Source organism: Ictalurus furcatus, chromosome 26, assembly GCF_023375685.1.
Source record: "Ictalurus furcatus strain D&B chromosome 26, Billie_1.0, whole genome shotgun sequence".
Classification (NCBI taxonomy): domain Eukaryota; kingdom Metazoa; phylum Chordata; class Actinopteri; order Siluriformes; family Ictaluridae; genus Ictalurus; species Ictalurus furcatus.
In genome coordinates this window covers 7,394,178-7,409,131 of record NC_071280.1, presented here as the reverse complement: position 1 = coordinate 7,409,131, position 14,954 = coordinate 7,394,178, and the positions used below count along the sequence as shown (strand labels likewise).

The 14,954-nt window shown below is 38.9% G+C and overlaps 1 protein-coding gene across 1 annotated transcript in view; it reads right to left on the bottom strand.

The window, feature by feature from the left end:
* Window positions 1-4,627: 4,627 nt before the first annotated feature.
* The window catches only part of pros1 (protein S), a 32,091-nt gene continuing 21,764 nt past the window's right edge, over window positions 4,628-14,954 (bottom strand). Inside the window, exons 10-14 of the mRNA XM_053615521.1 lie at window positions 12,733-12,897; window positions 12,276-12,444; window positions 10,246-10,382; window positions 9,895-10,123; window positions 4,628-5,306 (exon numbers count right to left, since the gene is read on the bottom strand). Coding sequence (XP_053471496.1) covers window positions 5,140-5,306; window positions 9,895-10,123; window positions 10,246-10,382; window positions 12,276-12,444; window positions 12,733-12,897 — 867 coding nt within the window. The 3' untranslated portion in view covers window positions 4,628-5,139. The remainder of the gene's footprint in view (window positions 5,307-9,894; window positions 10,124-10,245; window positions 10,383-12,275; window positions 12,445-12,732; window positions 12,898-14,954) is intronic.

The window sequence follows — 14,954 nt, the reverse complement described above, 5'->3', positions numbered from 1 at the left end:
GCGCCCCATATATATATATATATATATATATATATATATATATATATATATATATATATATATTTAAACACCCATTAGCCTTTTATCAAGTAAGTGTACAGTCAGTTAGTGTGTACACCAGTTGTCAGCTACCTCCTCGTTCATGAGCTCAATTCTGAGGAGATATTATTTCAGATCATTCTTAGCAGAGTAGTGACACCGGCCTGGAAGAAGTGTGTGTGCTGGAACATGTGTCTCAGGAACTGTTAAAATATCTGTCCCAGTTTCCATTCGTAGAGTCTAATCTGTAACATCAGTGCTGGCAGCTGGCATTGCCTTGGACCCCCAAGTTACATGAGAGACCTGGTCAGCAGACACCCACCTGTGAGACCCTACTCTGAGGCCTGGCTTCAGGGTTGAGTCCCGGTAACCCTAATCCGGCCAGAATAGCCTGTTTTTGTATTGTTCATGGAGGTAGTTAGGATCGCACTTTGTTTGACCTCTCCTTTCAGATCTGTTCACCAAGCATTATACTCATGACATGGTAGATTGAGGTGACATGACATGGTTGAGGTTCCCCAACGTGCACAAGTACCTCCACTACAACAAGGTGAAAGAATAGTTCCCCACCCAAACAACATCTGTATAAATGTCGGTCCCTGTTTTCAAGAGTCTAGTCCATCACATTCCTGCAGGCAGGAAGTCAGTCCAAAAAATGGCTCCATGTTGCCATTTCAGGCTGAGATATAGCCTATGAGTGGGCTGGTCACAGATACTCACCATTTCAAGGCCTGGCTTCAGGGTTGAGTCCTGGTAACCTTAATTTGGCCAGGATTGTTAATCTTTTTTGTATCGTTCATGGGGTAGTTAGGATCGCTCTTTGTTTGGCGTCTTCCTTCGGATCTGTTCACCAAGCATTAAACTGATGGTGACATGGTCCACTACATCAAGGGGAGAGAATGGTCCCCCACCCAAACAACATCTGTATAGTTGTAGTCCTATGGTGGTCACTTTCTGTAGAGGGGGGCTGATAAAATGGCCTGTAAGTGCAGCTACAAGGGTGATGCTGAATGTATGCCACTCTTTTGACATGCTATTTGGTATGGTAGTATGTAGCAGTGATGAGCCCTGTATTGTGTTTGAGAAAACACCTACAGTAAATAGTAACGTGTATTAAGTAGGATGTCTTTTTTTGTACATATGGCTACACTTGGACTTAAATTAGACTCAAACTCACTCAAACTCCCTGGGCTCACTTTTTCTGAACTTTTTTTATATACGTTGTTGTGTTAATATGAATATTGAACAATGTTACTCAAACTAGGCTACTACAGTTTACTGGAATTAATTAAAGAGTCTCTCCATTCCCGTTCCTCCATCACCACCCCATGACTCCATTCCAGGAACCAAACTTGAGTAGCAGCTTAGGGAAATTGGTTCGATTTGACTGTGAGGGTGACCCAATTTAAACTTGAGACTTGACTTTGACTGGACAACACACTGGTTTGACATGTAAGACTCCACAAAAACATTATGAATTCCCCTATGTACCCTATGTGGTGCAATTGTAAAGGCAATAGAGGATATTCTGTGTTGCAGCATCTGTTCACTAGACCTATATTAAATACATTATGAATAGTTTTTGTAATGTAGGTTATTTGAAACCCAGGAATAAACTGTTCTAACACAACTAACCTCAGCAAAAAAAGAAACGTCCTCTCACTTTCAACTGCTTTTATTTCAGCAAATGTCTTAACGTGTAAATATTTGCATTAACATAAAAAGATTCACCAACTGAGACATAAACTGAACAAGTTTCACAGACGTTTGATGAACAGAAATGGAATAATGAGTCCCTGAACAAAGGGGAGGGGGGTCAATATTAAAAATAACAGTCAGTATGTGGTGTCCTCCAGCTGCTTTAAGTACTACAGTGCATCTCATCCTCATGGACTGCACCAGATTTGTCAGTTCTTGCTGTGAGATGTTCCTCCACTCTTCCACCAAGGCATCTGCAAGTTCTCCATCGCGTCTGAGGGGACACACGGTTACATGTAATTTTCCACTGCGAGGACGATCAGCTGTCCTTCCTGTCTCCCTGTAGCACTGACTTAGGCGTCTTACATTACAGACATTGCAGTTTATTGCTCTGGACACATCTGCAGTCCTCATGCCTCCCTGCAGCAGGATGACGGCATGTTCACGCAGGTGAGCAGGAACCCTAGACATCTTTCTTCTGGTGTTTTTCAGAGTCAGTAGAAAGGTCTCTTTAGTGTCCTAACTTATTGTAACTGTGACCTTAATCACCTTCCACCTGTAAACTGTTCGTGTCTTAAGGACTGTTCCACAGGTGCATGTGTAATAATTATTTATTGGTTCATTGAACAAGCATGAAAAACATAGTTTAAACCCTTTTCAATAAAGATCTGTATAGCTTAGTCTGATTTCCAGGCCATTCTACAGAAAATGTGCTCCTCTCAAGCGCTATACAATAAGCCTGAGCCCAATAAGCCCTTTTCCCCAGTCCTCATCTTTCTTTGACACTGCGAATCACCAGATAAGTATCTCCAGTCTTGCTGGCTTGTGCATCCAGAGCTGTGTTCTGGCCTGGTTTTTATGATATCTATAGAATAGATCCTAATGTGTAGCCTAGAGAGATCCCGATTCATCACCTCAGCATTACTACAGGAGTTCCCCAGGAGGCAGTTCTTGGTCCACTCTTTTTCTGCTTATCCACAAAATCACAGTGTTAAGTGATCAGCTCTCGAAGCTTCTCTTACCACTGCATAAAAAGCTGTGAAACACGTCTTTACTTCTCTTTTCCTCCACCAACATCTTAAGTCTCATAGAAGATACTGGACATTTGTTATCTCTGCCTGGGTGGAGTCGCATCATCTAAAACTACATCTTAGCAAAGTTGATAAAGCTACTAGGTAAGAACCAGCAGATTCTACAGATATCTTTTTCACATCACAAGCTTGATCCTGACTACAGAAACTGCTGGAAGAGCATTCGAGTATGCATGTTCGTCATACAAGTGACACCGATGATTTACTAACTAAACATTAGTTAATTCATTATTTATTATCTAAATGTAAACGGTTCTTATATTATAGATAGAAAGCTTCGTTTATTCGACGTGGTTCACCTCCATTACCACGCTGCTGTTTAAAATAAATACAGCAAAACCGAGGTACTGTAAATGAATTCACATCGTGTCCATGTTAAATAAAAACAATTCTAACACATGAGCCTAAATAAAGTGACCACATTTGAAAAACTGCTGGAATCCTTCATTTTGTTTCCTCATCCATCTGTCACCTGCCTTCTTGCATCCCATTTTCTGTTTTTTTTTTTCTTTTTCTTTTTTTCTTCTCCCCGGAAATGCTGTTGCTGTTAGATCTTATCCCTGCAGCTGTTTCCAGAATATCTGTTTTCCCCCTCATTTCCCCACCGCTTCTTTTGGATCTAGGTCAGATTACATGTGCACATGCTAAGAAACCCAGTGATGCTGTCTGGCCTAACGGTAATAATGTCCTATGACAAAGAAGTAATTGCACACGGTCATATTATAGATCATCTACACGTTTTAATAGGTTTCAGTAATAACAACTTACACTGGGTCTTGAATGCCGGATGTCCAAGTAAACAGATTTAAGAAGGTATGTAATTGTTGAAATGGTGACGTTTTCTGTTTGATGCTTATTTAACATTTCTGGAATTTTCAGACAGAGGCTTTGTGGTTTCTCCGGAACGTTGCATTTTTGTCTTAAGGGCGCACGGAAGCTTAGCGGTTAGCACGTTTGCCTCACACCTCCAGGGTTGGAGGTTCGATTCCTTCCACGGCTGTGTGTGCAGAGTTTGCGTGTTCTCCCTGTGCTGCGGGGGTTTCTTCCCCAAGTCCAAAGACATGCATGTCCAAAGTGTCCGTAGTGTATGAATGTGAGTGTGTATGTGAGTGTGCCCTGCGATGGATTGGCACCCTGTCCAGGGTGTACCCCACCTTGTGCCCCATGCTCCCTGGGATAGGCCCCAGGTTTCCCACGACCCTGTAGGATAAGCGGTATAGAAAATGAATGGATGGGTTTTTGTCTTAAAAACGCCAAGAGAGAGAAATAGGAGAGGCTGGTAAGGGAACAATTGTTTATAGCTGCTATAAAGTAAGTGATAAAAGGAACAAACTTGTTAGCGTTGTTACCACCTCGTTAGCATTAAATCTTACTATAAATAGATAAGAAAAGTATAACATGTTGCACTTTAATGAACAAACAAGTAGAATTCAACACCAATGGTGTGAACTGGGATGCATCCACCACCAAGTCTAGACATTTGAACTCGCTGTGATCTTGACGCAATTCCAAAAACTGTCCAGTTGTTTGCTTTGGTAAATTTCTGTACTATAAGAGGAATAAAACACTTCAGAATGGGCTCATATTGGAAATATTCAACTTTGGGGTGGTAACAGTAACTCCGATTGGTGTCGGGCTGCATCACACCAACCCTTTGTTGATTGTTTTCCTATAACAGCATGCCCCATTGTGTTTTATTCCTTAAATCTACCATGACAAAAGTAGTCATTCTGTGGTGCAGGATGGTGTACAGATGTTTCCTCATTACCCAGAGTGCAAATAAAAGACATTCAACTTTGTTTTTTTTTTATTGTTTTTTTGTTTTTTACTAATTAATAGTTGATCTACTGCCATTTTTTAAATTACATTTAAACAACCTCTCTATTTTAAATCCTAAAAATCGTAAAAGCTAAAAAAAAAATTAAAAAAAATATGACCCGGGAAAACATATTAGTCCTATGACAAGTACATCTTCAAGTGTGAAATAAAAAACACCACGAGCCTATTAGCTCATTCTCATAAATCTTACTGAATGCAATTTGAGTACATGTTTTAAAACCAATCAAAGCTCTCCTCCATAAACTACGTGTTTACAATAAAGTAAATTAAAAAAAGGATACAAATATAATGCCTTCTGTAGTTTCAGTAAAACAGTGTTTGTAACAGGATACTCAATGGTTCATGTGCTTTAGTGGAGGTATAGGAAAATCCATAACTAATACCACAAGCCTGTGTCTCACCCTGTCAATCTTTCTCTCTCTCAGTATATTCTCACACGTATTTACACATCATCACAGACTTCACATCCTGATTAGTGGTATGAGGTGCTCTCTGGAGGGGACACTGGGGGACACGAGTGAGAGTTGATGCTGTTGTGCTTGCTAACGGCTTCATCAAAGTCAAGCAGCTGCTTATTCACACGGATCTCCATGCAGCCGTGGTAGTAGGCTGAGACCGGCATGGAGGACAGGGGGAGATCTAAAGAGAGAGAGAGAGAGAGAGAGAGAGAGAGAGAGAGAGAGAGAGAGAGAAAGAGAGCGAGAGAGAGAGAGAGAGAGAGAGAGAGAGAGAGAGAGAAAGAGAGCGAGAGATTATTCCACGATATCGTCCATTTTAATACTGGAAACTGATAAAGGCCAGATGATTCAGATCCTCACGTAACACTTCATACATTATTCAAACCTACACTTATTAATGTGGTGTCTGCATGGCTTATAGGATTCTAACTAGAAACTTAGTCAACTGGATACTGCTAGTGGAAGACATTAAAAGAATAATCCTGCACTTATCAACCTAATGTGTGGTGAATAATTTCAACGTTTGCCTGGTCTGAGAACAGAACAACTATTTACCTGAAACACACTTAACTTGTAAGCTGCCAACTTCTGACAATGTATAAAATATGTAGCTATGCAACCAGAATTGAACCCTACAGTGTTTTCACTTCAAGACTGAATATACAGAATATACACTATATTGCTCAAAGTATGTGGACACCTAACCATCACACTAATATGTGCTTTTTGAATCTCTCATCTCAGATTTAGTCCCCCTTGTGCTGTTATAAGAACCTTGTCTTCTGGGAAGGCTTTCCACTAGATTTTGGAGTGTGGCTGTGGGGATGATTTGTGCTCAATCAGCCACAAGAGCATTAGTGAGGTCAGGCACTAATGTTGGGTGAGGAGGCCTGGGGCGTTGCAGTTCGTCCCAAAGGTGTTCAGTGGGGTTGAGGTCAAGGCTCTATTTGCAGGAAAATCGAGTTCTTCCACTCCAACCTGGGCAAATCATGTCTTCGTGGAGCTCACTTTGTGTCATCCTGACCCCTTCTGCTCTCCAGACCTGCCTGATCCATCCTGTTGTCCTACTTCTGGTTGGAGTTATCATCAGTTAGAAGTCACATGGTACTGAGGATGGCCCACATGGTGCAGCCTAAAGACCATCGAGATTACTGAGGAGGGTATCACTTAAAACCCATAAGATCGCTTTGGACCTCAATTCATATGAACAGTTATGCTATGATGGCCAGGACTACAGTTACTAATATAGCTTTAGCACTGCAATTACCACAAACCGTTTTGCACTCAAGTCTCCATCAGTGAACAGTGGAGAAGTTCAACAAAACAGACTTCATGTAAAAACTGTAATGAATTTTCCTGGACACACATCTACACTATTTAAGCATGTAGTATTTGCACATTCATAGATGGGAGTTATTTATAATCGCACCCAGATGAGGACGGGTTCCCTTTTGAGTCTGGTTCCTCTCAAGGTTTCTTCCTTTTATCATCTCAGGGAGATTTTCCTCACCACTGTTGCCTCTGGCTGCTCATTAAGGATAAATTCATACATTTAAAATCTATATCCTGAAGTTACACATTTCTGTAAAGCTGTGTTGGGACAATGTCCATTGTTCAAAGCGCTATACAAATAAAAATTGAACTGAGCTTTGTGCACAGGGGCACTGTCATGCTCAAACAGGTTACAGCCTCTTAGTTTCAGTGAAGAGAAATTTGTAATGCCAAGACATTCTATACGGTTGCGCATTTCCAACTTTGTGGCAACAGTTTGGGGAAGAACCACATATGGGTGTGATGGTCACGTGTCCACATACTTTTGGCCATAGAGTGTATTAGGATGAGACAGACATGAGAAAGTCTTACCTAAGCTATTCTTATGCAGTTTTATCTAACTATATCAGTGGAGCAACACAGTATAAAAAGAAAAAAGAAACTGCAGTATCCATGCACATCACTCAGGGATGGTCATGTTTGCTTGTTCCCTTGGTAACGCAAATTCACTGAAAAAATAGTTGCATATTTTAAAAGTTTTTACAAATATCTTTGTCAAGGTGTTCTCCGAAAACATATTTACTGACACCCCAACAACTGCCCTGAGACGCTGCTCAGTTTCAAGTTCTGTCCTTTTCTCAGTACAGGGAAATGTCCAAGTTACAGTCTGTGATAATCACACAACATTGCATATGTGGTTAATAGATACTGGGTTGAAAACATGCTGGATGATTCCTTTAACATTACTATGCCAGCTTTCCCATGCAGAGCTCTGAAGTTTTTGGGACACGTTATTCTTCAGTCTGCAGGAGTCCTGTACTTAAGCTTTTCCAGCATACAAGTGAAATTCAATTATATTACTCATTTGACCCTGAATTTGCAGAAATTTTCCAGTGACTTCAAATGTAGGCAGCCAAGACATGCTTGCTGTCCAAGTTTTGCTTGGAGCTACGAGGCTAACGTAGTACCAGTAACAACTACCAGAATCACAGCGTCGTACAAACTGCATGCTACGATAATGGAAAGATTGTGTGTATACTTTTCCCCTGTACCATTACTTTAAATTTTGTTTGCCTTGTCATAGTTTCAGCTCTATGGTCTGAGGAATACTCCCTGAGGAACCACATGCTGACTGAGCAATAATGAACAGAAATACTGTGAATCATTTAAGAATAGAACAATACAGTTGTCAGAATAAAAAAAAAAAAATCCCCAGTAAATACACGACTGCCTATTGCTGCTGGACAGAAAGCAATATATTGAACAGATTTATGATCTTGAGGAGAGAAGGCCGGTTACTCTTTCAAAGGCTTGTCTGTCTGCAGCTAACATTAACGCTTAACACTTCTGTGGAAGTCAGGGTATCTGCAGGTATCAGCACTTTAAATTGAATACTTTTCAATACCACATTCAACACATTAGCAAAAGATTTTAAGACCTGCACGTCACTTCAATCATGCAACACGACACATCAGCTATAATGGATTGTGTTCGTGCATATATATATATATATATATATATATATATATATATATATATATATATATATATATATATATATATATATATATATATATATATCCATTTCTGGGTTTAAGTAAACTTCTATAGAGGTAGATGGGAGACCAGAGCAAATATCCTTTTTGTATTACCATTTGCTCCAACAGTGAAAGAAAAAAAATCCAGTATTTCCTTTCTATGGCTTTCCAAGAGAGGGAAGGGAACTAGAGAGAGAGAGAGCGAGATGGATGAATTTACCATCACTCCATCAGCAGCTGTATTAGAAACCCCCTCGCAGCAGTGTCTACAAGTTTTTCTGTAATTTAATGCCAGGGTAATGTAACAAGTAGTGCTATAAATGTACACACACACACACACACACACACATACATATATATATATATATATATATATATATATATATATATATATATATATATATATATATAGATAGATATATACACATACACACACACACTTTGCTATTTTGTATACACTATGCTATTACTATTGCACTGAATAATATTTAATAATAATTATAATAAAAATGTTTATTTGAGATACAAATAGTAATATAACAATAGTAATATATTTCTGACTTAATTCCCTTTTATGCGTTAAACCTTGTGACTTTTATTTTGGCGAAAAACCGCAGGAAGTCCTCCTTTCAGTTGGCGACAGTTTTTTAAAGTTCACTTCTCATCACCAATCAGGTGAAATGCTGCAAACCTTTGCCCACAAAAATGTTTGAGATTACGCTAATGTAAAAACCAAAAGTGAATCTGGAGCGTGTTTTGCCTAAATGCAGGTTATAAGCGCCTCAAACTCACAGCACAGACAGAGATGAAGTGGGTGTGGAGCGGCGTTTACTATGAACCGAGCCGTTGTTTGTCTTTTAGAAGACACCATGAACCAGAGAGGGACAGCTGAGCTGAACTTTGGGTGTTTGTGCTTGTGTGTGTGTGTGTGTGTGTGTGTGTGTGTGCGCGAGTAAGAAAACGCTGAAAAGTACTCCCTGTAAAAAAGTTCAAATAAAATAAGCACGAAGCTTGGTAAAAAAAAGTCACCTGTCGTCTGAGTCGTCCTTCTTCTTAGAGACACACCGGGTTCCAAAACCCATTCTTCTTACTATTTTGCATTAGAAATCTTGCTAAACAAAAAACATTATAGCTAGCTAGCTAGCCCAAGGACAGTTAGCAGCTCTTTTAGTGTTTGTTCTGCATTTTACCAACAGATAGGCTGACCAGAAATCCTGAAAAAAAAATATTACAGACTAGTTTCCTAGGCATGGGAAATAAAAATTGATAAAAATATTCCTGGAAATATTTGAGAGGTCGTGGACATGTGTGAAGTTAAGCTAATGGAAGTACAAGTCATGGAAATGTTCCAGGAAAAAAAAAAAATCTCTAAAGAGGGGAAATCCTGAAAGACATTTTAAGTAAGATAATAAAAAGTCCAGGTTATGGCTTTACTAGATGGCTACACAAAATTAGAACATTACAGTCTACACTAACTACATAGAGGGAAGTGATATTCCATCTAGCTTTTTTACTTAAAGTGTAGATCATTATGAAGACCAGCAAGGCAATGAGTAAGGAATACAGCCATTTATTGTAGAGGAAAATCATTTCATGCCACAATATAATACATTTTCCTCTTATATAAGAATGTATTGTTTATAGCATATAACTTAGGGATGTGGCTGAAACCCCGTGGTTGTCACTCACGTGTTACTCTGGATCAAAGCTAATAAAGAGAGAATACAAAGCATACAATACCTGGCAGTCCTCCGACGTAAGTAAAGACCGGCTGCTGCATGGTGGCATTGAGCTTGGTTAAAGCCTGTCTGAGAGCTTCAGTCTCAGTGTAGGACACGTTGGAGGAGTTCGCAGAGATCTGGAGGTCATGAGCAGACACATGCATCTCCACTACTAAGTGTTCTGGGTAACACAGCATCAACGTCTCGAGGTTCACAACAGGAATGTTGTCTAAAAACACCTGCAGGTACTGTGAGAGGGAAATGGGAATCAAATGCAGGTGTGTACTGATGAGAGCTGACAGAAAAATGCAGAATGGTAATCAGCTAAATGAGTGCATTATTAAAGATGATCACGGTTCGGCAGTTTTACCGCATCGTTTGGTTCTTGAGATAACACAGAGACAGAGAGAGGGATGGTGTCGTTGCTGACGAGGGCAAAGAGAACGCCTGTGCTACTGGACGGTCGAATGCTCATCACCACGTCAACTCTCCAATGACCATCAACATCTACAAAGCAAACACACGTCACAAGAGTGAGTGGAAATAATTCATTATGCTATAACATTTCTGACGGTCCGGTTTCATAAAATTCCTAGCTTACAAAGCAGGTAGCATGACTGACTGGTGCCTTCTAATTGCCTTTTAATGTTTCACCACTGATGATTAGTTCAGGGCTATAAATAAGACACATTAACTCAAAGTGCTCGTTCTTTGTTTCACAGTGGCACGTCATGGACATTGATACATTGGTTTTGAACTTGAAGTGGGGAGAATAAACACATACTTCTCTGTCCATTAATCATTTTCACTGCTTTTCCTGTGCCATCACTTCATTAATCAGAACAAAGATTGTAAATGAGATGAAAAATCTAAATCTAGTTCAGAAAGTGGACTGAAAACTCTACTTTCTGAGCTATAGCCCTGTAGCTAGTCTCTAATGTCTAGTGAGCCATTGAGAGCTAAAGTCTGAGAACTACAGACGGTTTTATCTCATACACTGAACGCCTCAGCTACAGTATTTTTTCTTCTCAGTCTGTTAAAATTCTTTGTTGGTTCACATCTGGCCTGCGGTCTGCCTCTTAGGCCCTGCTTTATATCATGGGTCATTCCATCTCAAATGGTCCAATAATTGTAAAATTGGTTGTTCAACCGTTTTTAACCCCCCCCCCCTTTTAAATAAAAAAGTTTATTTTACTTGGTTTAACTACAATGGTCCTTTTTGTGTCATGGCACACAACAAATTTTGGCTATACAGCAGTTTACAGAAACCTCAATATCTAGGCTCAGGTTCCACATTTAGGGTCAATTTATAATGCGAAGGATTCGAGTCTCAGTCTTAATTTGATTTTAGGGGGTACCTAGGCAAGTATAATGCGCATGCAGAACATTTCAGGTTTGCGATTTTTTTTTTTATGAGTGCAAGAATGCACAATTTTTTTTATATATAATTCCCCTCATATTCTGGTTGAATATCTCTGGTGAGGGACCAGATATGAACCTGAAATTTTCACAGAAATAACTCCTCTATAGTAGCATTCCGCTGTAAAAAATTTAGAAGTTTTGAGTTTACGATTCCACTGGTTACAGAGCTAGGGCTGGTAGAAATCTGGACCAAAAAAAACCTACTCTATTCATGCATTCTGAGAAATGAACAGATGTAATATAAGCATAACAAATAATAACAGTTTTACAGTAATTATGTTTGTTTATAATTGACATACAGTAGCTTATCCTTGTTGAGCAACCTGCAATGGACCACTTGAGATGGAATAATCCTCATGTAAATGTTACTTTGTCACGTAATATTTAACTATTTTATCTGTGTTTAAATTTACCTCATATTTGATGACATTGATATAACCTCATTACATTGATATCGCCAGATGATTAAGCAAATTGCATCCTAAATATAAATCATAACTGAAAATAAGAGGGAAAAGAATTGCCTTGTTAATAATCTGAGACAACATTCAGTCGTTCATTTGTGTCACAAATTTGCTTACATTTAAAGAGTGACCTAGAAATTGTACGACATTTTGAATACTGAAAAGTCAAGATTGCACTTTCTTTTTTCAAAATTCTAAAACTTTCTATTTATTTTCAATTTTAAATATTGAAAATAATGCATTTTAAATAAAAAAAAAATTCCCAGATTTTCAATGTAAGTCTCAGACTTTTGGACCTCACATACTTAAAAGAACAGGGCAGCCAGACAGCAACACTTTATCATGATCTACATTAAACTTTAACTTAATATGATGACATTTTGTTAAAGTTACAACACACTCATTGAAAGGGCAGGATATAAACAGAGAACAATAGGAGCCCTAAAACAGAACCTTGTGGGACACCAGGTCTCTAGCCTAGTAATCTTCATACATTACAACATTGAGGACTCACTGTAGTCAATGTTGAACTGGGCCATTCCAGCACCACTGAAGTAAGATCCTTTCTCCACATGCACAAAGCAATGTGTGCTCTCTCTCCCCTGAATGTACTCCTTTACTTTAGAAGCCCCCTGGTTCATCAAGTTCCAGCCACGGATGCAGCCATCTAATCTGGGGTTAATCTAACACACAAACACACAAACACACACCAGATGTTCAAGAGCTACTTCAGTGAAAAAAACCAAAAAACCCCAAAACTGAGTATGGATCTTAAACAAAGTTTACATAAATGTTTTCTACACTTATGAAATGCTATCTAAACATTGTAAACACTGCCTAAACAGATCAAATTCCTAGCATGCTTATGTGTGAATACTTTCAATTAAAAAATCAGGTAGTGTCAGGTACAGTTTACATATTATAGTGTAATATGCAGGCAGCGTTTGCATGTATGTTGGTGAAAGAGATACTTGTTTAATGATGATGTTGGTGCGATTGGGCAAGCCAGCAATGTAAACTTTGGTCTCCAGTTTGCCGTTGACAGGCGTGAATAGGTATCCAGGGTTACTAATACTCATCACTGCCTCCTTACTGATCTTCACACTGATGCTGTTCTCCAGCTCCTCTACTGATATCTGCACTCAGATAATAGACAAAGAAAGGCGAAAATACAGATGAACTCTTACACTGTAATCTATATTTATAACCAGTTCTTATAACCAATAAGACCTACATACAATCTTTAAACCATGGGTGCTGATTGCAGCTAATTTCAGCTACTGATTTCCCAAAAGCTATGAAGTTTATTAGAATTGCCCTTTTCAGTTTCAGTTTCCTAAGAATCACAATTACACAAGAGCAATTCACACTCATAAAGTACAGGAGAACTTCAGACTTTCACTTTTGTCAAACAGTGTACAATGGATCTAAAAAGTCTACAATATCTGTTAAAATGGCAGATGATGAAAAAAATAGTCATGTCAGAACTTTAACTCTCAAGGTGAAATTAAGTGAAAATCAGAAATATTTTAGGGAAAAATAGGAACAATGAAAACATTACAATAAGCTGGTTGTATAGTTGTGCACACCCTTTTAAAAAATAAATAAATAAATAAACCAATCACATTCAATCTCATTTTCAACAGTAATTATCATACAGCTGTCATCAATTAAATTATTCTGATTAACCCCAAATAAAGATCTTCACATCTTCTTGGTTTCATCGGACTGCTGAAGCCATGGCCTGCAAAGAGCTGACAAAGCCTGTATGGTATCTCACTTATTGAAAGGAATTGACTCGGAGAGGGATATCATTTATTTTCCAAAACATTAGATGTACCATGGAACACCGTAAAGGTGTTCAACAAATACAGAAAATGGAGCACCACATTGACATAACCAAGAACAGGACATCCCTCCAAAACTTACCAGGGAGGCTGCCAAGAGACCTACAGCAACATTAAAGAGCTGCAGGCATATCTGACAAGTACTGATTTACTCTCTGTATGTGATAACAATCTCTCGTAATCTTCACATGTCTGGGCTATGGGGTAGGGCGGCTAGAGGGAGGCCCTTTCTCACAAAAAAAAATAGCCAAGCTCAACTAAACCACCCAAAACAATGTGGCAAAATGTGTTATGGTCTAATGAGACCAATTCCAAAAGGTATAATGATTCCAAATTCAAAAAGGTATGTTTGGTGCAAAAAAAAAATAGCACAAAAACCCCCCCAAACCACCACACCAAAAGATCACCATACTCACAGTGAAGCATGGTGGTGGCAGCTTTAGGATTTAGGGCTGTTTTCTTCAGTCAGAACAGGGGCTTTTATCAGGGTGGAGGGAATCATGAATAGCTACAAATACCAGTCGATTTTAGTGCAAAACCTTCAGGTATCTGCTAGTAAGCTGAAGATGAAAAGGAGTTCCACCTTTCAGCACGACGATGACCCAAAGTACACATCCAAATCAACAAAGGAACGGTTTAACCAAAAGAAGATCCATGTTTTTGAATGTCCTCGCCTGAGCCCAGACCTGAATCCAACTAAAGATCTGCAGGGTGACGTGAAACACGTTGTGATGCCCTTACAATCTGACAGATCGAGAATGTTTTTGCAAGAAAGAGTGGGAAAATATTGCCAAGTCAAGATGTACCATGCTGAGAGACTATTAATAATAATAAAATCAAAAGGTGCTTCAACAAAGTATATAAAGTAACAAAGTTTAGGGGTGTGCACACTTATGCAACAAGGTTACTGTAAGTTTATTTGTCTTCCTTTTTTCCCTAAAAAAGGGAAGCGAGTTTTTCCACTTGTAATTTCATTGTAATTTCACACTGAGGATGGAAAAAGTTCTGACATATCTTGGTTTCATTTATTTACATAAAAACCCCACTGCCATTTTAACAGGGGTGTGTAGAATTTTTATATCCATTGTATATGCATTGCCAACAAGACCACACACTTTCTGCCTTTCAGTCCCAACTCAAACACATCAGACCCATATTCCAAGTGGGGGGGGGGGGGGGGGGGGGGGGGGGGGGTTGGTATTCAGACATTTTTGGTTTTGTTATTTAATGTATGTTCTGTGCATATATCCACTTCAAATTTACACAGATAATTTCTTTTGACTTTGTGCTACGTAAAAATATATGTATACATCAGCATAAATAAAACATTTGTTTTAAAATTTTAA